This window comes from Acinonyx jubatus, chromosome C1, assembly GCF_027475565.1.
Source record: "Acinonyx jubatus isolate Ajub_Pintada_27869175 chromosome C1, VMU_Ajub_asm_v1.0, whole genome shotgun sequence".
Classification (NCBI taxonomy): domain Eukaryota; kingdom Metazoa; phylum Chordata; class Mammalia; order Carnivora; family Felidae; genus Acinonyx; species Acinonyx jubatus.
Genome location: NC_069381.1, coordinates 116,270,764 through 116,291,225, shown reverse-complemented (window position 1 = coordinate 116,291,225; position 20,462 = coordinate 116,270,764). Strand labels below are relative to the sequence as shown.

Genomic DNA, 20,462 nt, shown 5'->3' with positions numbered 1-20,462 from the left:
AACCCCAGCTATATCTCTCAAAAGTTGAATGGATAAACAAAATGTGTTATATCCGTATAATGGGATATTATTTGGCCATGAAGGAAATGAAGTTCTGATACATGCTACATGGGTGAACTTTGAAAACATTGGCTGGGTGAAAGAAGCCAGTCACAAAGGACCACATATTATATGATTCCATTTATATGAAAGTCTAGAATAAAGAAATCTATATGAAAAAAGTGTAGATTAGTGGTTTGGTGGTTGCCTAGGGCAGATGGGTAGGGACTGAGGGAGTGGTGGGAATGGTGGTTGGAGCAAAAGCTAAAAAATACAAGGTTTCTTTTTGAGGTATGAAGATGTTCTGAAATTGTGATGGTTGTACATATCTGTGATTATACCTTTGAATTTTGTACTTAAAAAACATTAATGTTTATTTTTGAGAGACAGAGTGTGAGTCAGAGAGGGGCAGAGAGAGAGAGGGAGACACGAAATCCAGGCTCTGAGCTGTCAGCACAGAGCCCAACGTGGGGCTCAAACTCACATACCATGAGATCATGACCTGAGCCAAAGTCAGACACTTAACTGATGGAGCCACCTAGGTGCCCCTGAAGTTAGTACTTTTAATAGGTGAATGATATGTGAATTATATCTCACACCTGTTTTTAAAGATGCATGGAATTTTGCATACTTGTGTTATATTCCATTTAACGTTTTTTTTAGTACTCAAGAGATGATTTAGAGTTGATTTCCTTGATTCATTACAGGAAAACAAAATCTGGAGACTGAATATTAATGAAGGCACACGACGATGGGGCTGTGGACTAATCGTGGCAGTGAGACTGCAGGAGAAGGAATGCTTAGTACATGGATATGGTGCAGGGAAGAAAGTGGAGATCAGACCTGAGTAAAATACAATTTTGCTGTGGTGGAGTGGGGGATATTGATTGTGTGGAAGATCATGAGAGCATAGTCTGTTGTCACTGAGAGAGGAGTAAAAGAATGAAGCGGAAAAAGGAGGGCCCTATGATGGAGTGGTGCAATGATGTGTTTAGAAGCCAGATTTAGAGGGCTTAAAGCAGGGGAGCCTAGGTGGCTCAGTCAGTTAAGCCTCCAACTCTCTTGGTTTCGGCTCGGGTCATGATTTCTCGGTTTGTGAGTTCAAACGCGTGCTGACACTGTGGAGCCTGCTTGGTATTCTCTCTCTCCTTTCTCCCTCTCTCTCTGATCCTCCCTTGCTCGCATGCTCTGTCTCTCTCTCTCTCAAAATAAGTAAACTTAAAAAATCTCTAAAAAAGGAAATAGAGGATTTAAGGGAATTATTGGGGACAATCTTATATTTTTTGGACCTCTTTTAGTCCCTTGTACCTAGTAGGTGCTTAATCAGTATTATTTAGTTATGAAGGGAAGTTGAAGAATTGCCATGAGATTTGGCAGTAACAGGAAGGAAGGAAATAACAGCATCTAGAGAATGGCTAGATAGGGGAGATCTGAGTTTGTTAAATGAATAGGAAAAATGTTTCTCAGAAATTGGTTTTATATACATAGGTGGAGATTAAAGAGTGAGTATTCTAGAAAGCACTGCCATCCTTTGCTGGGAAAGATGGAAGGCTGATGAAAAGGTAATATCTTGATGGTCTTAATCTTCAGAAAACAGGATGTCAAGTGAGGCAGTGACCTGGAATAATTTATTAGGAGAAAAGAAGAATATAAGCAGCAAGTGATGGTCTAGATGCAGCTGAACAATGAATTTGTAGTGGGTCAGGAGGTGGGTGAAGCAGGTAAAAGAGGACTAAGAAGTGCAAACTTCCAGTTATAAAATTAATAAATTAGGGTGACAAAAGTAGAGCATAGGGAATATAGTCAATCATATTGGAATAACTTTGTATGGTGACGATGATAACTACACTTACTGTGGTGAGCGTTTTGTACTTTACGTAATGGTTCAATCACTATGCTATATGCCTAAAACTAATGTAATGTTGTATTTTAACTATACTTCAGTAAAATTTTTCTTTTAAATGTGTACAAAGGACTTGAATAGATATTTCTCTAAGAAAATATGCAGATGGCCAATAAGCACCTGAAAGTATGCTCAACATCACCATTAGGGCATTAGGGAAATGCAAATCAAAATCACGTCCTTTCACATCCATTAGGATGGCTGTATCAAACAAAACCAAGCAAAACAACCCCAGAAAATAACAAATGTTGGTGAGGATGTGGAGAAATTAGAATCTTAGGAATTGCTGGTGGGAATGCAAAATGGTACAGCTACTATGGAAAACAATTGGGCAGTTCCTCAAAAGTTAAAAACATAGGGTTATCATATTCCACTCCTAAGTACATTCCCAAAAGTATTGAAAGCAGGGACTCAAACAGATACTTGTATACCAGTGTTCATAGCAGTATTCACAATAGCCAAAAGGTGGAAACAACCCAGATGTTTATCAGCAGATGACCAGATAAACGATACGGTATATACATACAATGGAATATTATTCGGTTTTAAAAAGGAATGAAATTTTGAAACCTGCTACAACATGGATGAACCTTGAAAACATAATGCTAAGTGAGATAAGCCAGACACAAAAGGACATATACTGTATGATTCTACTTATGTGATGTATGTAGAATGGGTAAATTCATGAGCCACATAAAGTAGGGAAGAGGTTATTAGGGGTTAAAGGGAGGGAGTGTGAAAAATGGTTGTTTAATGGGTACAGAGTTTCTGATTGGTATTATGATAAGTTCTGGAAATGAAGGGTGGTGACAGTTGTACACATTGGGAATATGTTTAATGACATTGAATTGTATATGTTAAAATGGTAAATTTAGTTATGTTAAAAAAAAAAAAAGAAACAGAGACTAATGCTTGTTAAGTGGGATCAGTGTACTGGAAATTCCCATTGTAGTTGGAGAATCTAGGCATTGAGAGTAATTTTGTGAACAAGATAGAGATGAGGTTGTGATAAGAAGTTGGGGGTATCTAATTACTGATCTGAGAGGTGACATTCCAGTTAAAATCTGGGTGTGGTGTATAACCTTAGGAAATTGGAGCTTGGGAGAGAGCAAAATGCAAATTCTAGCCTTGTCATTTTTGTAGCTATGCAGTGGGGTCATATTACTAAAGCCTTCTGCACTTTTTCTATGTTATGTATTTATTAAATGGACAAATAAGCCATAATCATCAGGATAATTGGGAGTATTAAATAAACACATGTTTAAGAAAAAGAGTAGAAGTGCTGGCACTTAGGTAGGAAACTTAGAAAAATAGAGGACAAATATTTGAGGAAATAATGAATTAAAGGGAGATGAAAGATCTCAGATTTAAAAGGCCCAATAGAATACAATGTACAGATGAGGAAAAAACCACACTTAGACACATTATATTGAAATTTAAGACTCTCAGAGATAGAGAAGTTTAAAAGCTAACCAAGAATTAATAACATTAAGGACCAGAATTCGAATTGTCATCACACTTTTCAACAGCACATAAGCTGTCAGAAGATGAAAGAGTAATACGTTTTGAGTATTGAACAGTGTTGAAAGAAAATAACTCTGAACCTTAAATTTTATAAGGTGACAATAAGCATTCAAGTGTAAAAGCATGTTGAAAATACTCTCAAACATAGAAGACCTTTAAAGATAGGCCGTACAAAGTCCCACATGGAGAACATTTCTGTAGGAAGAACTTAAACGAGTGGAGAAACAAATCTAGCAGATGCTGTTAGGTATGTGTGATGTACAAATGTAAGATGTATAAAGAATGATCAAAATACCAAAATAAAGATTGTCATCTTAAAAAAAATTAGCCACGACCAAAGAAAATAGAGAAAGTATGCTCATTGACATGAGGATTGGATGGAGGGGAGATGATGGGCATGAGGGCATTGTAAAGTTCTTCTCTTGATAAAGGGATATATGGATAGCACTTTTATTTATCAAAAAGAAAGATTGTAAAAAGTGCAGGAAAAGCAGAAATACAAGTTGTATTTTAAGGATGTCAGTTAAAAGACAGTTTGATGACTGAGTAAAATATATAGATCTATAGATATATATAATTTTACAAGAAATACCTAAGTCATAATTTAAAATTACATAGGAGGAGAGGCATGGTTAGGATGTTTATGAAAATTGTTGAAAATTGAGGATCTTAACAATGCTTTTGCTTATGTGGGTTATAGCTATCAATAGTTACCCTATTAGAATTTAAAACTGAAAATTTTTAAAAATAATTTTAAGACAGCAAAAAATAGGGGTCCCTGGGTGGCTCAGTCCGTTCAGTGTCTGACTCTTGATTTCCTCTCAGGTCATGATCTCATGATTTGAGGGATCGAGCCCTGTGTTGGGCTGTGTGCTGACAGCATGGAGCCTGCTTGGAATTCATTCATATTCATTCTCTCTCTCTCTCTCTCTCTCCCTCCCTCCCTCCCTCCCTCTCTCCCTCCTTCCCTCTCTCCCTCCCTCCTCCCTCTCTCTCCTCTCCCTCTCTGTCTCTCCCTCTCTCTCTCACTCCCCCACTCTCACCATGTGCTTGCGTGCACACTCTCTCTCTCTTTCTTAAAATAAATACTCTTTAAAAAACCTAAAACAGCCATAAAATAACCCTTGTATGTTATTAATAACATACAAGTATTTTTGTGAAAAATAACTATTTTACTAAACAAAAGAATTTAGTGAGAAGAGTAATTGTCTTATGCACTTTTGCATATCTCATTAATGTCTGGTCTAATAGAACATACTTAGGTTCTGGTTTCTGCTTCTGCATTTACTGTGTTGCAGTATGTTGTTTTGATTGAGTTACACGGGGAGAATCCTAGGACCTTGAGGATCTTTTGAAAGTATCTGGAGGAACCCTTGGGTCCTGAGACCACACTTTGAGAACTGCGTTTTCCATACAAGTTTCTTTGCTTATTATCTACCTTCCCCTGCCATTTGTGTCTTCCGCATTGATGACAGTATTATCTCATTGTCCTGTATTTCCTCCCATGTTCCAGTTTTGTTTTTGCCATGTTCTACCTTACATTGTTTTCCAGTTTAAGGCCGATCTCCAAGACTGATGATTCTAGTCTCTATGACTATCTCTTCTCTAAAATCTGTTGGCAAATACACAGTTCCACATGATTCGTACATTAGTGTTTTTTCTTGTGTATTTTCTCTCTCCAGTTACATTATAGAGCTCCTTTGAAGTAGGGACTCTAAAAATTAACAAGATAAGAGTTTGTCCTTATGCACAATGTTCAATACAAGATAATAATTATTGGTTGATAGGAAGTAACACTTTCCATGAAAGTGCAGATAGATCATAAATTCTCTTTTGGCTTTAAATAGTTTATTGGGAAATTATAGTATCTTACCCGTTACTTGATACATGGTAGTATTTTTGGTATTGCAAGTAATGTTTTTTTACTTTATTTTTTAAATTTAACTTAATTGAAAAATTTTAATTTTTTTTTTTAACGTTTATTCAGTTTTGAGAGAGCGCAAGCTGGGGAGGGCAGAGAGAGGGAGACACAGAACCTGAAGCAGGCTCTAGGCTCTGAGCTGTCAGCACAGAGCCCAACACGGGGCTCAAACTCATGAACCGTGAGATCATGTCCAGAGCCGAAGTTGACACTTAACCGACTGAGCCATCCAGACACTCCCAAAAAAAATTTTTTTAAGTTTATTTTGAGAGAAAACCAGAAGGGGAGGGACAGAGAAGGAGAGAGAGAGAATTCCAAGCAGTGTCAGCACTGTCAGCACAGAGCCCTACGTGGGGCTCAAACTCACGAATCCTGAGATCTTGACCTGAGCGAAAATCAAGAGTTGGATGCTTAACCAGCTAAACCACCCAGGCACCCTGCAAGTAATGTTTTTTTAAAATAGATCTTCAGTTCACACTTGTTGATCTTTAAAGTCATTTATTGATTAATTTATTTTCTTACCATTTCAGAAAAAAGCCAAAGGACAAGAGCTCTTTGATCAGATAATGTACCACTTGGACCTTATTGAAAGTGACTATTTTGGACTGAGATTTATGGATTCTGCACAAGTAGCAGTGAGTAGCTGTTTTTTTTGGAAATTCCAGTATGGGAGCAGAAATGGAAAATTTCAGATGATGTGCTAAGTGCTACCAGGCTACATATTCATATGTCATTCTCTTTTTCTTGTAATTTTCTTGTTCAAAAAAAAAAAAAATGAGTTCTGGTCCTAGCCCATATTACTAGAGCATAATCTTTGCAGATGAGGGTAAGAAATCTGTCTTTTCAGTAACCACTGGGCTGGTTGTTGGGCGTACTAGAGTTTGAGAACCACCGTGCAATGGAAAGGGTGATAGAATGGGAGTATTGTGGGTTCTTGGGTAAGTGATGGAAGTTACTGATTTGCAAATTAAGGTGAATAGAGTAAGTTATCTTCAAGATCCCTTTCTGATCTGTGATTCTGTAGCTATAAATGTTCTTTGACATGTGCATTTTATTATTACTGGGTTTTTTTGAGTGAGTGAGAGAGAGAGAGGAAGAGAAAACGAGCTGGGAAGGGGCAGAGAGAGGGAGAGAGAGAATCTTAAGCAACTCCACGCCCAGCGTGGAGCCCGATGTGGGGCTCGAGCTCATGATCATGAGATCATGACCTGAGCTGAAATCAAGAGTTGGATGCTTAGCTGACTGAGCCACCCAGGTGATCCTGACCTGTGCATTTTATTATTAAAAAAAATTTTTTTTAATGTTTATTCATTTTTGAGAAAAAGATAGATTTATATAAATTTATTTATTAAACTTTTTATTTTGTTATTTTTTTTAATGTTTATTCATTTTTGAGAGAGAGAGAGAGCATGAGTGGAAGAGGGGCAGAGACAGACAGGGAGAAACAGAATCTGAAGCAGGCTCCAGGCTCTGAGATGTCAGCACAAAGGCCGATGCGGGGCTCTAACTCATGAGCCATGAGATCATGACCTGAGCCAAGTTGGTTGCTTAACCCACTGAGCCACCCAGGTGTCCCCTGACCTGTGCATTTTAGATGAGAGAACAGCATATGTAATAGGGTAGGAAGTTGGAGGCTTTTCAAAGATCTGAGTACCATTGGGATTTGACTGGAGGGTATTTGAGAGAAAGTAAGTAGTAGATGATAAGATTGTAAGGTGGGTTAGTGGCTATATCATCCAAAGTGAATACCAAAACTATTAAATAATAAATAGGCAGTATTTATTCTCTAATAATTGGCATTAGGAGCTTTTCAAGCCAGGAGGTTATATTTTGCTTCAGAAAGCGTTATATAGAAATATTGAGTAGGATTATTTGGAATGGGCAGAGATTGAAGTCAGGAGTCATTGCAAACACTGGGGATAAAAGTAATGTTAAGGCCTGGAATAGGACATTCATAGTAGCAAGGAGAGGGAGGGAGTAGAGATAAGGATATCAAACATTAAGCCTTGTTTTCTGGAAGTCTGTGATGGAGGGGGATGTGTGTGTATGTGCTTAGTGACACATTAATTGTCATGTCTGGGACTCATAGGAACAATATATAAGACATCTCAAGTTCTTTTTGGAGCGGGACATTCATTCATTTGGTGTGATTAATAAATTAACTAGAATACCTCTATAAGATGCTATTAAAAACTCTTTTGGAGATGGCTTATCCGTAGTTGGCTTTATAGAGTATCTTGGCTAAATTTACAGCTGTTAATAATGTTAGCTGTAATTTTTTTCTCTGATTTCCCTACTCCTAGTCTCCCTGGGTTAAAAGAAATTAAGCATGAGCATTTAGCAACAGACTATTGGTTAGGTAAATTTTGGCACACTTGTACAGTGGAATACTCTGCAGCTCATTAAAAATCGTGATTTTTTTTGGGGTGCCTGGGTGGCTCAGTCGGTTAAGCGTCCGACTTTGGCTCAGGTTATGATCTCACAGTCCATGAGTTCGAGCCCCACGTCAGGCTCTGTGCTGACAGCTCAGAGCCCGGAGCCTGTTTCAGATTCTGTGTCTCCCTCTCTCTGACCCTCCCCCATTCATGCTCTGTCTCTCTCTGTCTCAAAAATAAATAAAGGTTAAAAATTTTTTTTTTTTTTAAAAATCGTGATTTTTTTAAAGTATACTAATTGACATAAAATGATGTCAAGAAGAGAATTACAAAACAGTATGAGTTTTTCAATTTTTAAATAAGTGGACATATGCACACATATACATGAAAAAATTTGCAAAACTCTTTTCTGTAGTTTTAGTGTTTTTATCTCTGGATGGAATTTGTGTGGGAGGTGTTTTATTTTTCTTCTTAATGTTGTTTCTCTTTGATTAGACTAAATCCATCAAGGGCAGGGAATGCGTGTAACCTCTGTTGCTCGGCATGTAGCAGACACACAAACCATTTATTGAATTAAATTCTGGTGCACTGCTTAGTTTGATATAAAGGCTTTGTTGACTCTTGGGTTTAATATCATTCACTAGTCATCTTTCAAATAATAGAATTACAGTCTTGCAAGCAATGAAAAAATAAATGATGTTAGGGATAAATAATTCGTAGCATCCTGTTTTTTGAGGGGTTGTAGAAGAAGAGGTCGAAATATGCTAACATTAAGTTTCAAGTACCTTCTTTCCTTAAGATCTACAAATACAGTAGTCTCTCCTTTTCTGTGGTTTCGCTTTCCATGGTTTCATTTACCCATGTTCAACCCCAGTTTGGAAGCAGATGATCCTCCTCCTGACATATTGTCAGAAGGTCACTGGTAGCCCAGTGCTACATCACAACGCTTACAACATTCACCTCACTTCATCTCATCATGTAGGCATTTTATCATCTCACAGCATCACACAAAAAGAGATGAATACAGTATAAGATATTGTGAGAGAGAGAGAGAGAGAGAGACCACATTCACAGAATTTTTATTATGGTATATTATAATTGTTCTATTTTATTATTGTTATTAATGCCTTATTGTGCCTAATTCATACATTTAGTTTTATTATAGGTATGTATGTGTAGGAAAACATAGCATATGTTGGGTTCAGTAGTTAGTCTGTGTGGTTTCAGACATCCACTGGAGGTCTTGGAATGTATCTCCCACAGATAAGGGGGACTGTTGTCATTGGGGAAAGAAATAGACACTTCTTTCTATTCTAAGAAGTGGCCATTGCTAAGTTGTATTCTTTGCTCTTTGTTAATATCAATAATCACTGAATTGCTAGATCCGTTACTGTTTCTTCCCTCATTTGACACACGTATTGTGCCTTTCTTCTGGTTCTAACAAGTTTTTGGTAAAGCCAGCATTAGAACTCCCCTCCCCCCCCCAGTTTTTAAAGTTTTATTTATTTAAGGGGCGCCTGGGTGGCTTAGTTGGTAAAGCGTTTGACTCTTGATTTTGGCTCAGGTCATGATCCTGTGGTTTGTGAGATTGAGGCCTGTATTGGGCTCTACAGTGATGACGCGTATCCTGCTGCTGATTCTCTCTCTTCCTTTCTTTGTCCCTCCCCCGTTGCACATGCACACACGTGCTCTCTTTCTCTCAAAATAGACTTTAAAAAAAAAAATGAAGTTTTATTTAAATCATCTGTACACCCCACATGGGGCTTGAACTCGTGACCCTTATGATCAAGAATCGCATGCACCCCTAACTGAGCCAAGCAGGTGCCCCAGAACTTTTAACCTGTGCTCTTTTTAGTTCTAGTTTATCCTTCCCAATGCCCAGAAATCTAGGCATTAAAATTAAAGTTAAGTAAGATTTATTTTTAGTTTCTGTTTTTGCTGTCACTAGAATACTCTGGAGTTGAACTAGAAGGACAGTAGCTGGTAGATGAAAGTATTCAAAATGAGCTCTAGATAAACCTTTAATTATTCTTAAACTGCTAACTCATGATTCTCCAATTTTATGACATCAGTAAATAGAGAAAACTTTCTGGTATTTGTCACATGACCAGATTTAACCCCAGAATGAAACAAAATTGATACCTTGCAAACAGTTCAGTTTGTTGGTGAAGATAGTGAACTTGATAGATCAAGTGGACTTTTTGGCCAGGATCATCTGTGTAAATTAAGTTAGTCCTATGATTTTCACATCTGTTTGTCAAATTTAGTGTGTAGACCTAAATGTAGAATCCAAAGAAGGTTGAGGCAGGGTAAAAAAAATAAAATGACTGAGGGCCCTAATACCAAAACCAGATCCAGACACTACGAAAAAAAGGACTACAGGGCAATAGCTCTGGTGAACAAAGATACAAAAATCCTCAACAAATATTAGCATATTAATATGTATTAATATGTAAACATATGTATGTATATAATATATATATAATACATATATACATACTGAACTGAATCAAGAGTTGAACACTTAACTGACTGAGCTACCCAGGTGCCCCTATTTCTTTTAATTAAGAAAGTTTTTTTTAAATTTTAAACATTTAAAAAAATATATATCAATAACATTTTTACAGAACCAGAACAAATAATCCTAAAATTTGTTTGGAACCACAAAAAACCCCAAATGGCTAAAACAGTCTTAAAAAGGAAAAACTAAATTGGAAGTACCATGCTTCTAGATTTCAAGTACATTACAAAGTTGTAGTAATCATAACAGTATGATATCGGCACAAAAGTAGACACATAGATCAATGGAACGGGATAGAAAGCCCAGAAACAAGCCCACAAATATGGTCAATTAGTCTTTCACAGAAGAGTCAAGAATATGCATTGGGAAAAACACAGTCTCTTTGACAAATGGTGTTGGGAAAACTGGACAGCTACATGCAAAAGAATGAAGCTGGTCCACTTTCTTCTACCATACACAAAAATGAACTCAAAATGGATTAAAGACCTAATGTGAGACCTGAAACCATAAAAATCCTGGAAAAGAGCACAGGCAGTAATTTTTCCGACATCAGCTATAGCAGCACTTTTTTAGATATGTTTCCATAAACAGGGGAAATAAAAATAAACTATTGGGACTACATCAGAATAAAAAGCTTCTGCATAGCAAAGGAAATAATCAACAAAACGAAACACAGCCTACGAATGGGAGAATATATCTGTAAGTGACATATCTGATAAAGGCTTAATATCCAAAATATATAAAGAACTTACACACCTCAAAACTTAAAAAAACAAATTATCCAATTTAAAAAAATAGAAAACATGAACAGACATTTCTGTAAAGAAGACATTCAGATAGCCCACAGACACATGAAAAGATGCTCAACATCACTCATCAGGGAAATGCAAATCAAGACTGCAATGAGATATCACCTCACATCTGTCAGAATGGCTAAAATCAAAAACACAAGGAACAAGAAGTGTTGGTGAAGATGTTGAGAAAAAGAAACACTTGTGCACTGCTGGTGGCATTGCAAACTGGTGCAGCCATCGTGGAAAATGGTAAAGAGGTTCCTCAAAAGAGTGAAAATAGAACTACCATATGATCCAGTAATTACACTTTTGGTTATTTACCCACAGAATACAAAAACACTAATTCAAAAGGATACATACACCTCTGTGTTTATTGCAACATTATTTACAATATTCAAATTATGCAAGCAGCCCAAGTGTCCATCAATAGACTTAATAATGTAAATGGAATATTATTCTGCCATTTACAACAACTTAGATGAACTAGAAAATATAATGCTAAGCTAAATAAGTCAGAGAATGACAAATACCATATGATTTCATTCAAATGCGGAACAAATGAGCAAAGAAAAAAAAAGACAAACCAAGAAACAGACTCTTAATTATAGAGAACAAACTGATAGTTACCAGAGGAGAGGTGGGTGGGTGAAATAGGTGATAGGGATTAATGAGAGCACTTATCACAATGAGCACTAAGTAATGTATAGAGTTTTTGAATCACTGTATTGTACACCTGAAACTTAACACCGTATGTTAACGCTCCTGGAATTAAATTAAAAACCTTGAAAAAATGATCAAGGAATTACATGTTACATTTTAATCTTGAATATATTGTATGCTTATATATGTAAAGTTAGTGTGTTAAAGTTTAGTTTATTGGTCATTTCACATCAGTCTAAAATATGTATGACTGGAATTATTCATCCATCATGGAGATAACCAAAGTTATATGATGAAACCGTAGTTTACTTTTTTTTTCCTATGTACACATATGAATTTGCTGTTGTTAACTTTTGCTTATACCAGCTCATTTTATGTTCATATATAAATACTTGATTTGTAGCTGAAATAATGGCATACTTACAGAAAAGTTGCAAGAACAGTGTAAATAACTATTTCTGTGGAACCATTTGAGAAACAGCTGTAGATGTCTCATCACCCCTGAATTCTTTAGTGTATGTTTCCTACAAACAAGTATATTATGCATAACTCAGTACAACCATCAAAACTAGGAAGTTGACATTGTGACATTACCACCATCTAATCCACAGACTCCATTCAAATTTTGCCACGGTCTCTACAGTTCCTTTATAGCCAAAGGGTCTAGTTCGGTGGGATTCATGTTTTACATTCAGTTGTCAAATTTCTTTAGTTGCCTTCATCTTGGAATGCTGTGATTCTTCATTCTTTCCTTAACTTCTATACTTTTGAAGATACAGGCCAGTTGTCTTATAAGCTCTCAGTTTGGGTTTGTCTGAAGTTTCCTCATGAACTAGATTAATCATAGACACTTTGACAGAAAAATAAATGAAGTGATGCTGTGTTCTTATTCTATCAAGTAACATTTAATTTCATTTTGTCTCATTACAGGTGATAGTCACTTTGATCCCTTGATTAAGGTGGTGTCTGCCAGGTGTCTCCATTATATTCTTTTTCTCTTTGTAATTAATAAGGTTGCTTGCTTGCTCGCTTGCTTATTTATTTATTTATTTAGTGCCGAAAAAGACCACTTTCTCATCAAACTTTCTGTTTATTTATGAACTAATGGATTCTTGTCTTAACCGGTGTGTTATCATTTGTAACTACTATTTCTTTTGATGCTCAGAGTTTCCCAAGTTTGGGTGGTGGGAACTGCTTCAAGATGGTTTCTGTGTTCTTTTAACACGCACCATCATTCTTTGGGTATTACCTTACTTTCTGGCCCAAGAATACGTTCCATGTTCATACTGTATTTCCCTGCTCTAGCCCTGGAATTTGCTAGTTCTCCAGTTGGCTTTGTGGTCAGACTTAGGGAATGTATGTTTACGTTTATTTCTGTAATCTTATATATAAATTGACACATTCGGTGCCACAAGGCTGATTGTAGTTTTTTTCCTTTCCCATATTTGCAGTTCTCTTCTACAGAAACCAGGGTTTGATTGTCGTCAGGATGTTTACTTGAGCGATAACTCACTCTGGATGGAATCAATCTCTAACCTCTCCCTGTACAGATTCTGGCATTACCCTGACCACCTAATTACTTCTGGACTGAATTATTTGGGAAGAGGAAGCTTTTTATGTTCCAATTACCTTATAAATACAGAGTAGTATATGAAGCACTTCTTTGGAAATAGTGTTGAAGAATGATTTTCCTAGAGGTGTGGTTTAGAGTAGGAGGATTAGAGGGAAGAAAGAAGGCATGCTTGAGTAAAATATAGTAGGTTTTACTTGAGGTGGCCACATAACTTTTGCCTAAAGTAGGCCACATTTAAAACATTGAGATGTAGTTTACACATCATAAAACTCACTTGCGGTTTTTAGTGTATTCACAGGGTTGTGCAGCCATCACATCACTATCTAATTCCAGAATATTTTCGTTGCAAAAGAAACCCTACTTACATTAATGGTCTCTTCCCATTTCCCCTCTCCCACAGCCTCTGGCAAACACTAATCTTTCTGTTTGTATGGATGTACCTATTTTGAAAATTTCATATAAATAGAATTACATAATATATAGCCTTTTGAGTCTGGGAATGTGCTTAAGCATAATATTTTCAAGGTTTGTATTGTGGCATCTCCCTATACTTGATCCTATGGTTGAGTAATATTCTGTTGTATGGATATGCTACATTTTGTTTACTCAATTCATTGATGGACATTTGGGTTCATTCGTTTTTGGCTCTTAGGAATAGTGCTGCTATTAACATTGTGTACGAATTTTTGCATGAGTATAATTTTCAGTTTCTTGGGTATGTATCTAGGAGTGAATTTGGTGGGGCATAAGGTGACTGTTTAACTTTTTGAGGAACTGCCAAACTGTTTTCCATAATGAATGTAGTATTCCACATTCTTTCCAGTAATGTGTGGGGGGTTCTGATTTCTCTGTGTCCTCACAAACACATTATTTCTTTCCTTTTTAATGTTTGTTTATTTTGAGAGAGAGTGCCAGTACCAGTGGGGAAGAGGGAGAGAGAGAATACCACGCAGGCTCCATGCTGTCAGCGCACAGTCCAACACGGGGCTCGATCCTGCAGACCGTGCGATCATGATGAGCCGAAATCAAGACTTGGGTGCTTAACTGAGCTACTCAGGCGCCCCCACAGTATTTCTTTTTTGATTCTAGCTATCCTAGTTGATATGAAGTGGTCCTATGTTGTTTTTGACTTGAACTTCCCTAAAGCCTAGTGATGTTAAGTATCTTTTCGTGTGCTTTTTTGGCTGTTTCTGTATCTTCTTTGGAAAAATGTCTATTCAGATCCTTTGCACATTTTAAAATTGGGTTGTTTCTTTGTTGAGTTGTAAGAGTTCATATATTTTTTTCAGTAGTAGACATTTTTCAGATCTGTGATTTGCAAATATTTTTCCCCATTTTGTAGATTTTCTTTTTACTTTCTTGATAGTGTCCTTTGCACATAATTTTTTAATTTTGATGAAGTCTAATTTATCTGCTTTTTTTTAATGCTTTTGGTCATATCTGCAAAATTGCTGCCTATTTTGTTTTTTTCTTTATCTTTTGGAGTTAATTTTTGTATGTGTTGTAAGGTAGGGGGCTAACTTCATTCTTTTGCATGTGGATATCCAGTAGTCCTAGCACTATTTATTGAAAAGGTTATTCTTTCTCCATTGAATGATCTTGGCTTATTGAAAATCAGTTAGCCAGTTATATGAGTTTATTTCTGGCTTCTGGCTTCTGTCTTCTGTTCCATTCATCTGTCCATATGTTGATCCTTATGCCAGCACTACATTGTCTTGATTACTGTAATTTTTTGCTAAGTTTGAAATTGGAATTTAAGTGTGAATCCTTCAATTTTGTTCTTCTGTTTCAAGATTGTTTTGGCTGTTTGGGGTCACCTGTATTTCCATATACATTTTAGGATTAGCTTGTTCATTTCTGGGGGAAAAAAAGGCAATTGGAAGTTTGATCCGGATTGCACTGAGTCTATCCTTTTGCTATCATTATAATGTTAAATCTTATCCATGAATATGGATTGTCTTTCCATGTACTGGGTCTTTACATCTCTTAAAACAGTGTTTTATAGTTTCACTTTACAGGTCTTTTACTTCCTTGGTTTTGTTCTTAAGCATTTTATTTCTTTAATGCTATTGTGTACATAGTTGTTTTCTTTTTTTTTTTTCTTTTTAAAAAAATTTTTAAGTTTATTTTGAGAGAGACAGAGACAGTGTGAGCTGGGGAGGGGCTGAGAGAGAGGGAGAATCCCAAGCAGGCTCTGCACTGGCAGTATAGAGCCCGACACAGGGCCCAGTCCCACAGACTGTGAGATCATGACCTGAGCTGAAACCAAGAGTTGGACGCTTAACTGACTAGGCCAGCCAGGTTCCCCTACATAGTTGTTTTCTTAATATCATCTTCTGATTGTTTATTGCTAGTATATAGGAATATAGTTGGGTTTTGTATACTTATCCTGTATCCTGCATCCTTGGTAAACTTCTTTATTTTAACGTGTTTTATGAAAAACAACATGTCATCTGCAAAAAGAGATAGTGTGACTTCTTCCTTTCTGATCTCAATGCCTTTTTTAAAAAAATTTTATTTAGATTCCAGTATAGTTAACATACAGTGTTATATTAGTTTCAGGTGTACAATATAGTGATTCAGCAATTCTATATATTACTCAGTGCTCTTGTATTTTCATTATCTTTTTACTTTTTACAGTAAGCTCTACATCTAGTATGGAGCTTGAACTCAAGACTCCAAGATCAAGAATCACGTTCTCCACCAACTGAGCCAGCCGGGCATCCTCTAATCTGAATGCCTTTTATTTATTTATTTTCTCTTTCTTGCTTAAGTGCCCTGGTTAGAACCGTTAGTAATATGTTGAATAGAAGTGGTGACAGCAGACATTATTGTCTTGTCCCTGATCTTAGGGGGAGAGTGATCAGTCTCTCACCATCAAGTATGCTACTTGTGAGATTTCTATAGATGCCCTTTATCACGTTAAGGAAGGTGTCTTCTATTTCTATTTTGTTCATTGTTTTTATCAAAAATGGTGTTGGGTTCTGTCAAATGCTTTTTCTGCATCTATTGAGAGAGTCATATGGTTTCTCTCTTGTATTCTGTTTATATGTTGTATTATGTTGATAGTTTTTTTGTTTATGGGTGGTGTGTTGGACCAGTCTTGTTTTTGTGGGACAAATCCCACTTGGTCATAATGTATAAGCCTTTTATATGTTGCTTGATTTGATTTGTTAGTACTTTGTTGAATATTTTGGTGCGTATATTTGTAAGGAATATTGGTCTATAGTTTTGTGGGTTTTTTTCCCTTTGATATCTTTGTCTTGTTTGGTGGGAACAGTACTAGCCTCAGAGAATGAGTTGGAAAGTCTTCCCTCCTCTTTCTGGGAAGGTCTTATGAAGGGTTGGTGTTAATTCTTCTTTTAGCATTTGGTAGAATTCACCAGCAAAGCTGTCTTGGTCCTGGGCTTTTCTTTGTGGGAAGTTTTTTGATTATTGACTAATCTCTTTGTTATAGGTGTATTCAGATTTGCTATTTGTTTCTTGAGGCAGTTTTTAAATCAAGCCACTTTATTTTTTTAAAGCTTATTTATTTATTTTGAGAGAGAGAGCACACGGGCACACATGAGCCAGGGAGAGGCAGAGGAAGGGGTGGAAAGAGAGAATCCCAGGCAGGCTCCACACTGTCATTTCGGAGCCTGATGCACATGGGCTTGAACCCACAAACCATGAGATCATGACCTGAGCTGAAACCAAGAGTTGGATGCTTAACCGACTGAGCCACCCATGCACCCATAAACCAAGCCATTGTGGAGAGCTTTGGGGGACTTACTGGATGAGGGGTTGGGATAGTATGTGTAAACCAGTTTTATTCTGGCATCCTAGGATTTATAGTTACTCTTGTTTTTGTTGACAGTAGAATATCGCCCATCCTCTATTTTCACATCTACACTTAATTTAGTGTCCTTTTACATAGTCCAGAGATGATCTGAAGCCTTGAATTATAATGATGAAATTTCTAGCTGCTTTACATAGAAAAATGTGCATGTATATATATTATATTTTGTGTACATATAAAGGTAATTAAGGTATTCCTGAACCCCATCTATGGACTTTTATTTAGTAACGTTTTCTTTCACAAATAATCTGTAGTTTAAAGGAAATCTGATAATGGTATTAATTTGCATGTGTTTTCTTAAAGTCTTTATGATAATCATTAGTGTTTTTGAAAATCTATAATCTCTTCTATATTATCGATGACTCCACAGATTTTTGTGGTACTATTTATTGATAAAGGGTCAGGGTCATAAAAATAACAGGATGTGTGAAAAGTTGCCGAATGACAGCAGAACTCCCAATGTTATGGTTTAAATAAATGATGTTATGGGGTAGTTTTCTTGTACAATAGAATATTCCAGTGTGGAAATAATATATCTTAAACCAGGTAAGAAGGAATTCTTCTGATATTAAGTGGTTTTAGGTTGGTGCAGTAAGACTTGGCAAAATAGTTGAGGAATTAACTGTACCAATTTGCCAGAGAGCATGTATGATTTATTTTGAAGGAACAGTTTTCAGTCTTAAAATCAAATGTCTACTGAGATCAAACAGGAGAACAAAAGAAGGGAAGCAAGTTGGAGTATATCTTAAAAGACACAGGAGTGTTATGTACTTTTAAGAACTATGTTTTTTCTCCTTTTTTTTTCCCTGAATCATGCTGCATGCTTGATATATTTTCATTTCCCATTAAAAAAATTTTTTAAGGGTTTTTGGGTTTGTTTTATTTGTTTTTTTGATATTTATCCATTCTTGAGAGAGAATGTGAATTTATCCATTCTTGAGAGAGAGAGAATGTGAGCAGGATAGGGGCAGACACACACACACACACACACACTCTCACTCACTCTCTCTCTCTCTCTCTCTCTCTCTCTGTCTCTCATTCTCTCTCTCACTCTCTCAATCTGAAGCAGTCTCCAGGCTCTGAGCTGTCAGCCCAGACCCGATGTGGGGCTCAAACTCAAGAACCAAACTGTGAGATCATGACCTGAGCTGAAGTCAGATGCTTAACTGACTGAACCACCCAGGCGCCCTTCAAGCTTCATATTTGAGCTTAGAATTTTAATTGGTCCATCAAGTTTTTTTTGTTTTTTTTAAATTTTTTTTTTCAACGTTTATTTATTTTTGGGACAGAGAGAGACAGAGCATGAACGGGGAAGGGGCAGAGAGAGAGGGAGACACAGAATCGGAAACAGGCTCCAGGCTCCGAGCCATCAGCCCAGAGCCTGACGCGGGGCTCGAACTCACGGACCGCGAGATCGTGACCTGGCTGAAGTCGGACGCTTAACCGACTGCGCCACCCAGGCGCCCCTGGTCCATCAAGTTTTTAAAGAAGAACTAGTTACCTAGATTGTAGACAACTCTGTCATGTTTCAGAAAAGAGAAACAAAGGTAGCATTTCTCCTTTACTTGGAAAAGAAGGAAAAAGAACTTTAACAAGTCAGTAGTAATTATTTTTTTGCTTTTTAAAAATACTGATTTGATAGCTTGTATTGGTTCTATGTATATTGTTTAAATTTCCCTTATTCTCTGTGTAAAACTCTTTAATTATCAGCACACAGTATTCAGCAGTCTATTAAAAGTGTAATTAATACATTATGATCAGGTGGAGTTTAATTTTCAGAAATGCAAGGACGATTCATTATCAGTTGATACAATTTGTCATATATGTTTTTTCATGCATTGTCTCCTGCCTTTGTTTTCACAGGATTATCCTTTCTTGCTCACTTGATATCAGGCTTGGCTATGTGATTTGCCTTTGGCAGTGGAGTCTGAGTTGATGTGATGTTTGCCAATTCTGAACAGTTTCACTAACCATTTATGCTGTTATTGCTTCATCATATACTTAAATGTATACTTAAATATACATTCAAAAAAAGATTGAAACTGAAATCTTTACCACAAAGAAAATAAAGTAACTTGATTAGTTGAAGTGTATGGCATTTAAAGACAGCACTGAATGGAAATGGAGATGTTAGATCCAAAGCTGAAGGCTAGAAAACGCATAATTGTCTAGTGGAACATAGAGTAAATGTTTTTACAAGTGCACACCTGGAGGCTGCAACAGTCAATTACCTTGATAGCAAATCCAAGATCACTGAGTTAAGGGAAGAGGCAATTCTTATTCTAGTTTTAGAATTCAGTTTTCAGGTACTGTGGGCACAGTGTGTGAGATTTGCTTGTCTTGCTGACCCTCACTTATCTGAGGTTGTGCAGATAATAGGTCTAGAATTCTTATCAAGTGGTTTTTTTGGTGGCCTGTTAAGCCCCTTCTTTGTAGCCCCATAATACCTTGAATAAACCCAATGGACTTTGGCCTGTATAGAATTGACCTTCTGTCTATCTGTGTAGCTCCATCCAAGCTCTAGAAGGTGTACATTTTTCCATTTCTAGGTGTTTAGTGGATGTGTGTTACAACCTGTATAGGCAGCATCTATAGAAAACAGACCTGGTGATTACTCAGTGGCTCTGCTTTTTTTTTTTTTTTTTTTTTAATTTTTTAAAGTTTGTTTATTTTGAGAGAGATAGAGACAGCTTGAGCAGGGGAGGGGCTGAGAGAGAGGGAGAGAGAGAATCCCAAGCAGGCTCTGCATTGTCAGCACAGAGCCTGACGCGGGGCTCGAACTCACAAAACTGTGAGATCATGGCCTGACCTGAAACTGAGAGTCAGATGCTTAACTGAGCCATCTAGGGGCCCCAGTTCTGCTCTCTTTCTTTGCAGATATTTGATTATTTACATTGGCAACAATAACAACAACAACAACTCTAGATTAGTAGAGGAATGATAGAAACATTTCTTTTAAACACATGATGTTAATTTACATATTATTGCCAGTGCTATTTAATTTCATAATAGAAGTGCCAGCAATTATAGTTACAGACGTTGTAAAGGCTGGAAAGGAGGAGGTAAAACTAACACTGTTGGCAGATGATTGGGTTGGATATCAACTGAGAACTTAACACAAACAATAGGATTCAATAAAGTAGTGGGGAGTGAAAAATATATAGAAATAAGTAGCATATATGTTAAATATATGTATATTGTAACATGCACATAGATACCCTTGTATTTGTTAAATAAGGAGGAACAGTAAAAAGTGTGTTTCCAAAATAGATTATGTACTCTGTCCCTGGAGAGTAAATATAAAACCTGCCTCA

The 20,462-nt window shown here is 36.7% G+C and overlaps 1 protein-coding gene across 7 annotated transcripts in view; it reads left to right on the top strand.

The window, feature by feature from the left end:
• The window catches only part of EPB41L5 (erythrocyte membrane protein band 4.1 like 5), a 140,658-nt gene that overhangs the window by 18,430 nt on the left and 101,766 nt on the right, over positions 1 to 20,462 (top strand). For all 7 annotated transcript variants that reach the window (XM_053214903.1, XM_053214902.1, XM_027055995.2 and 4 more), the window contains exon 3: positions 5,918 to 6,022. In XM_053214903.1, coding sequence (XP_053070878.1) covers positions 5,918 to 6,022 — 105 coding nt within the window. The remainder of the gene's footprint in view (positions 1 to 5,917; positions 6,023 to 20,462) is intronic.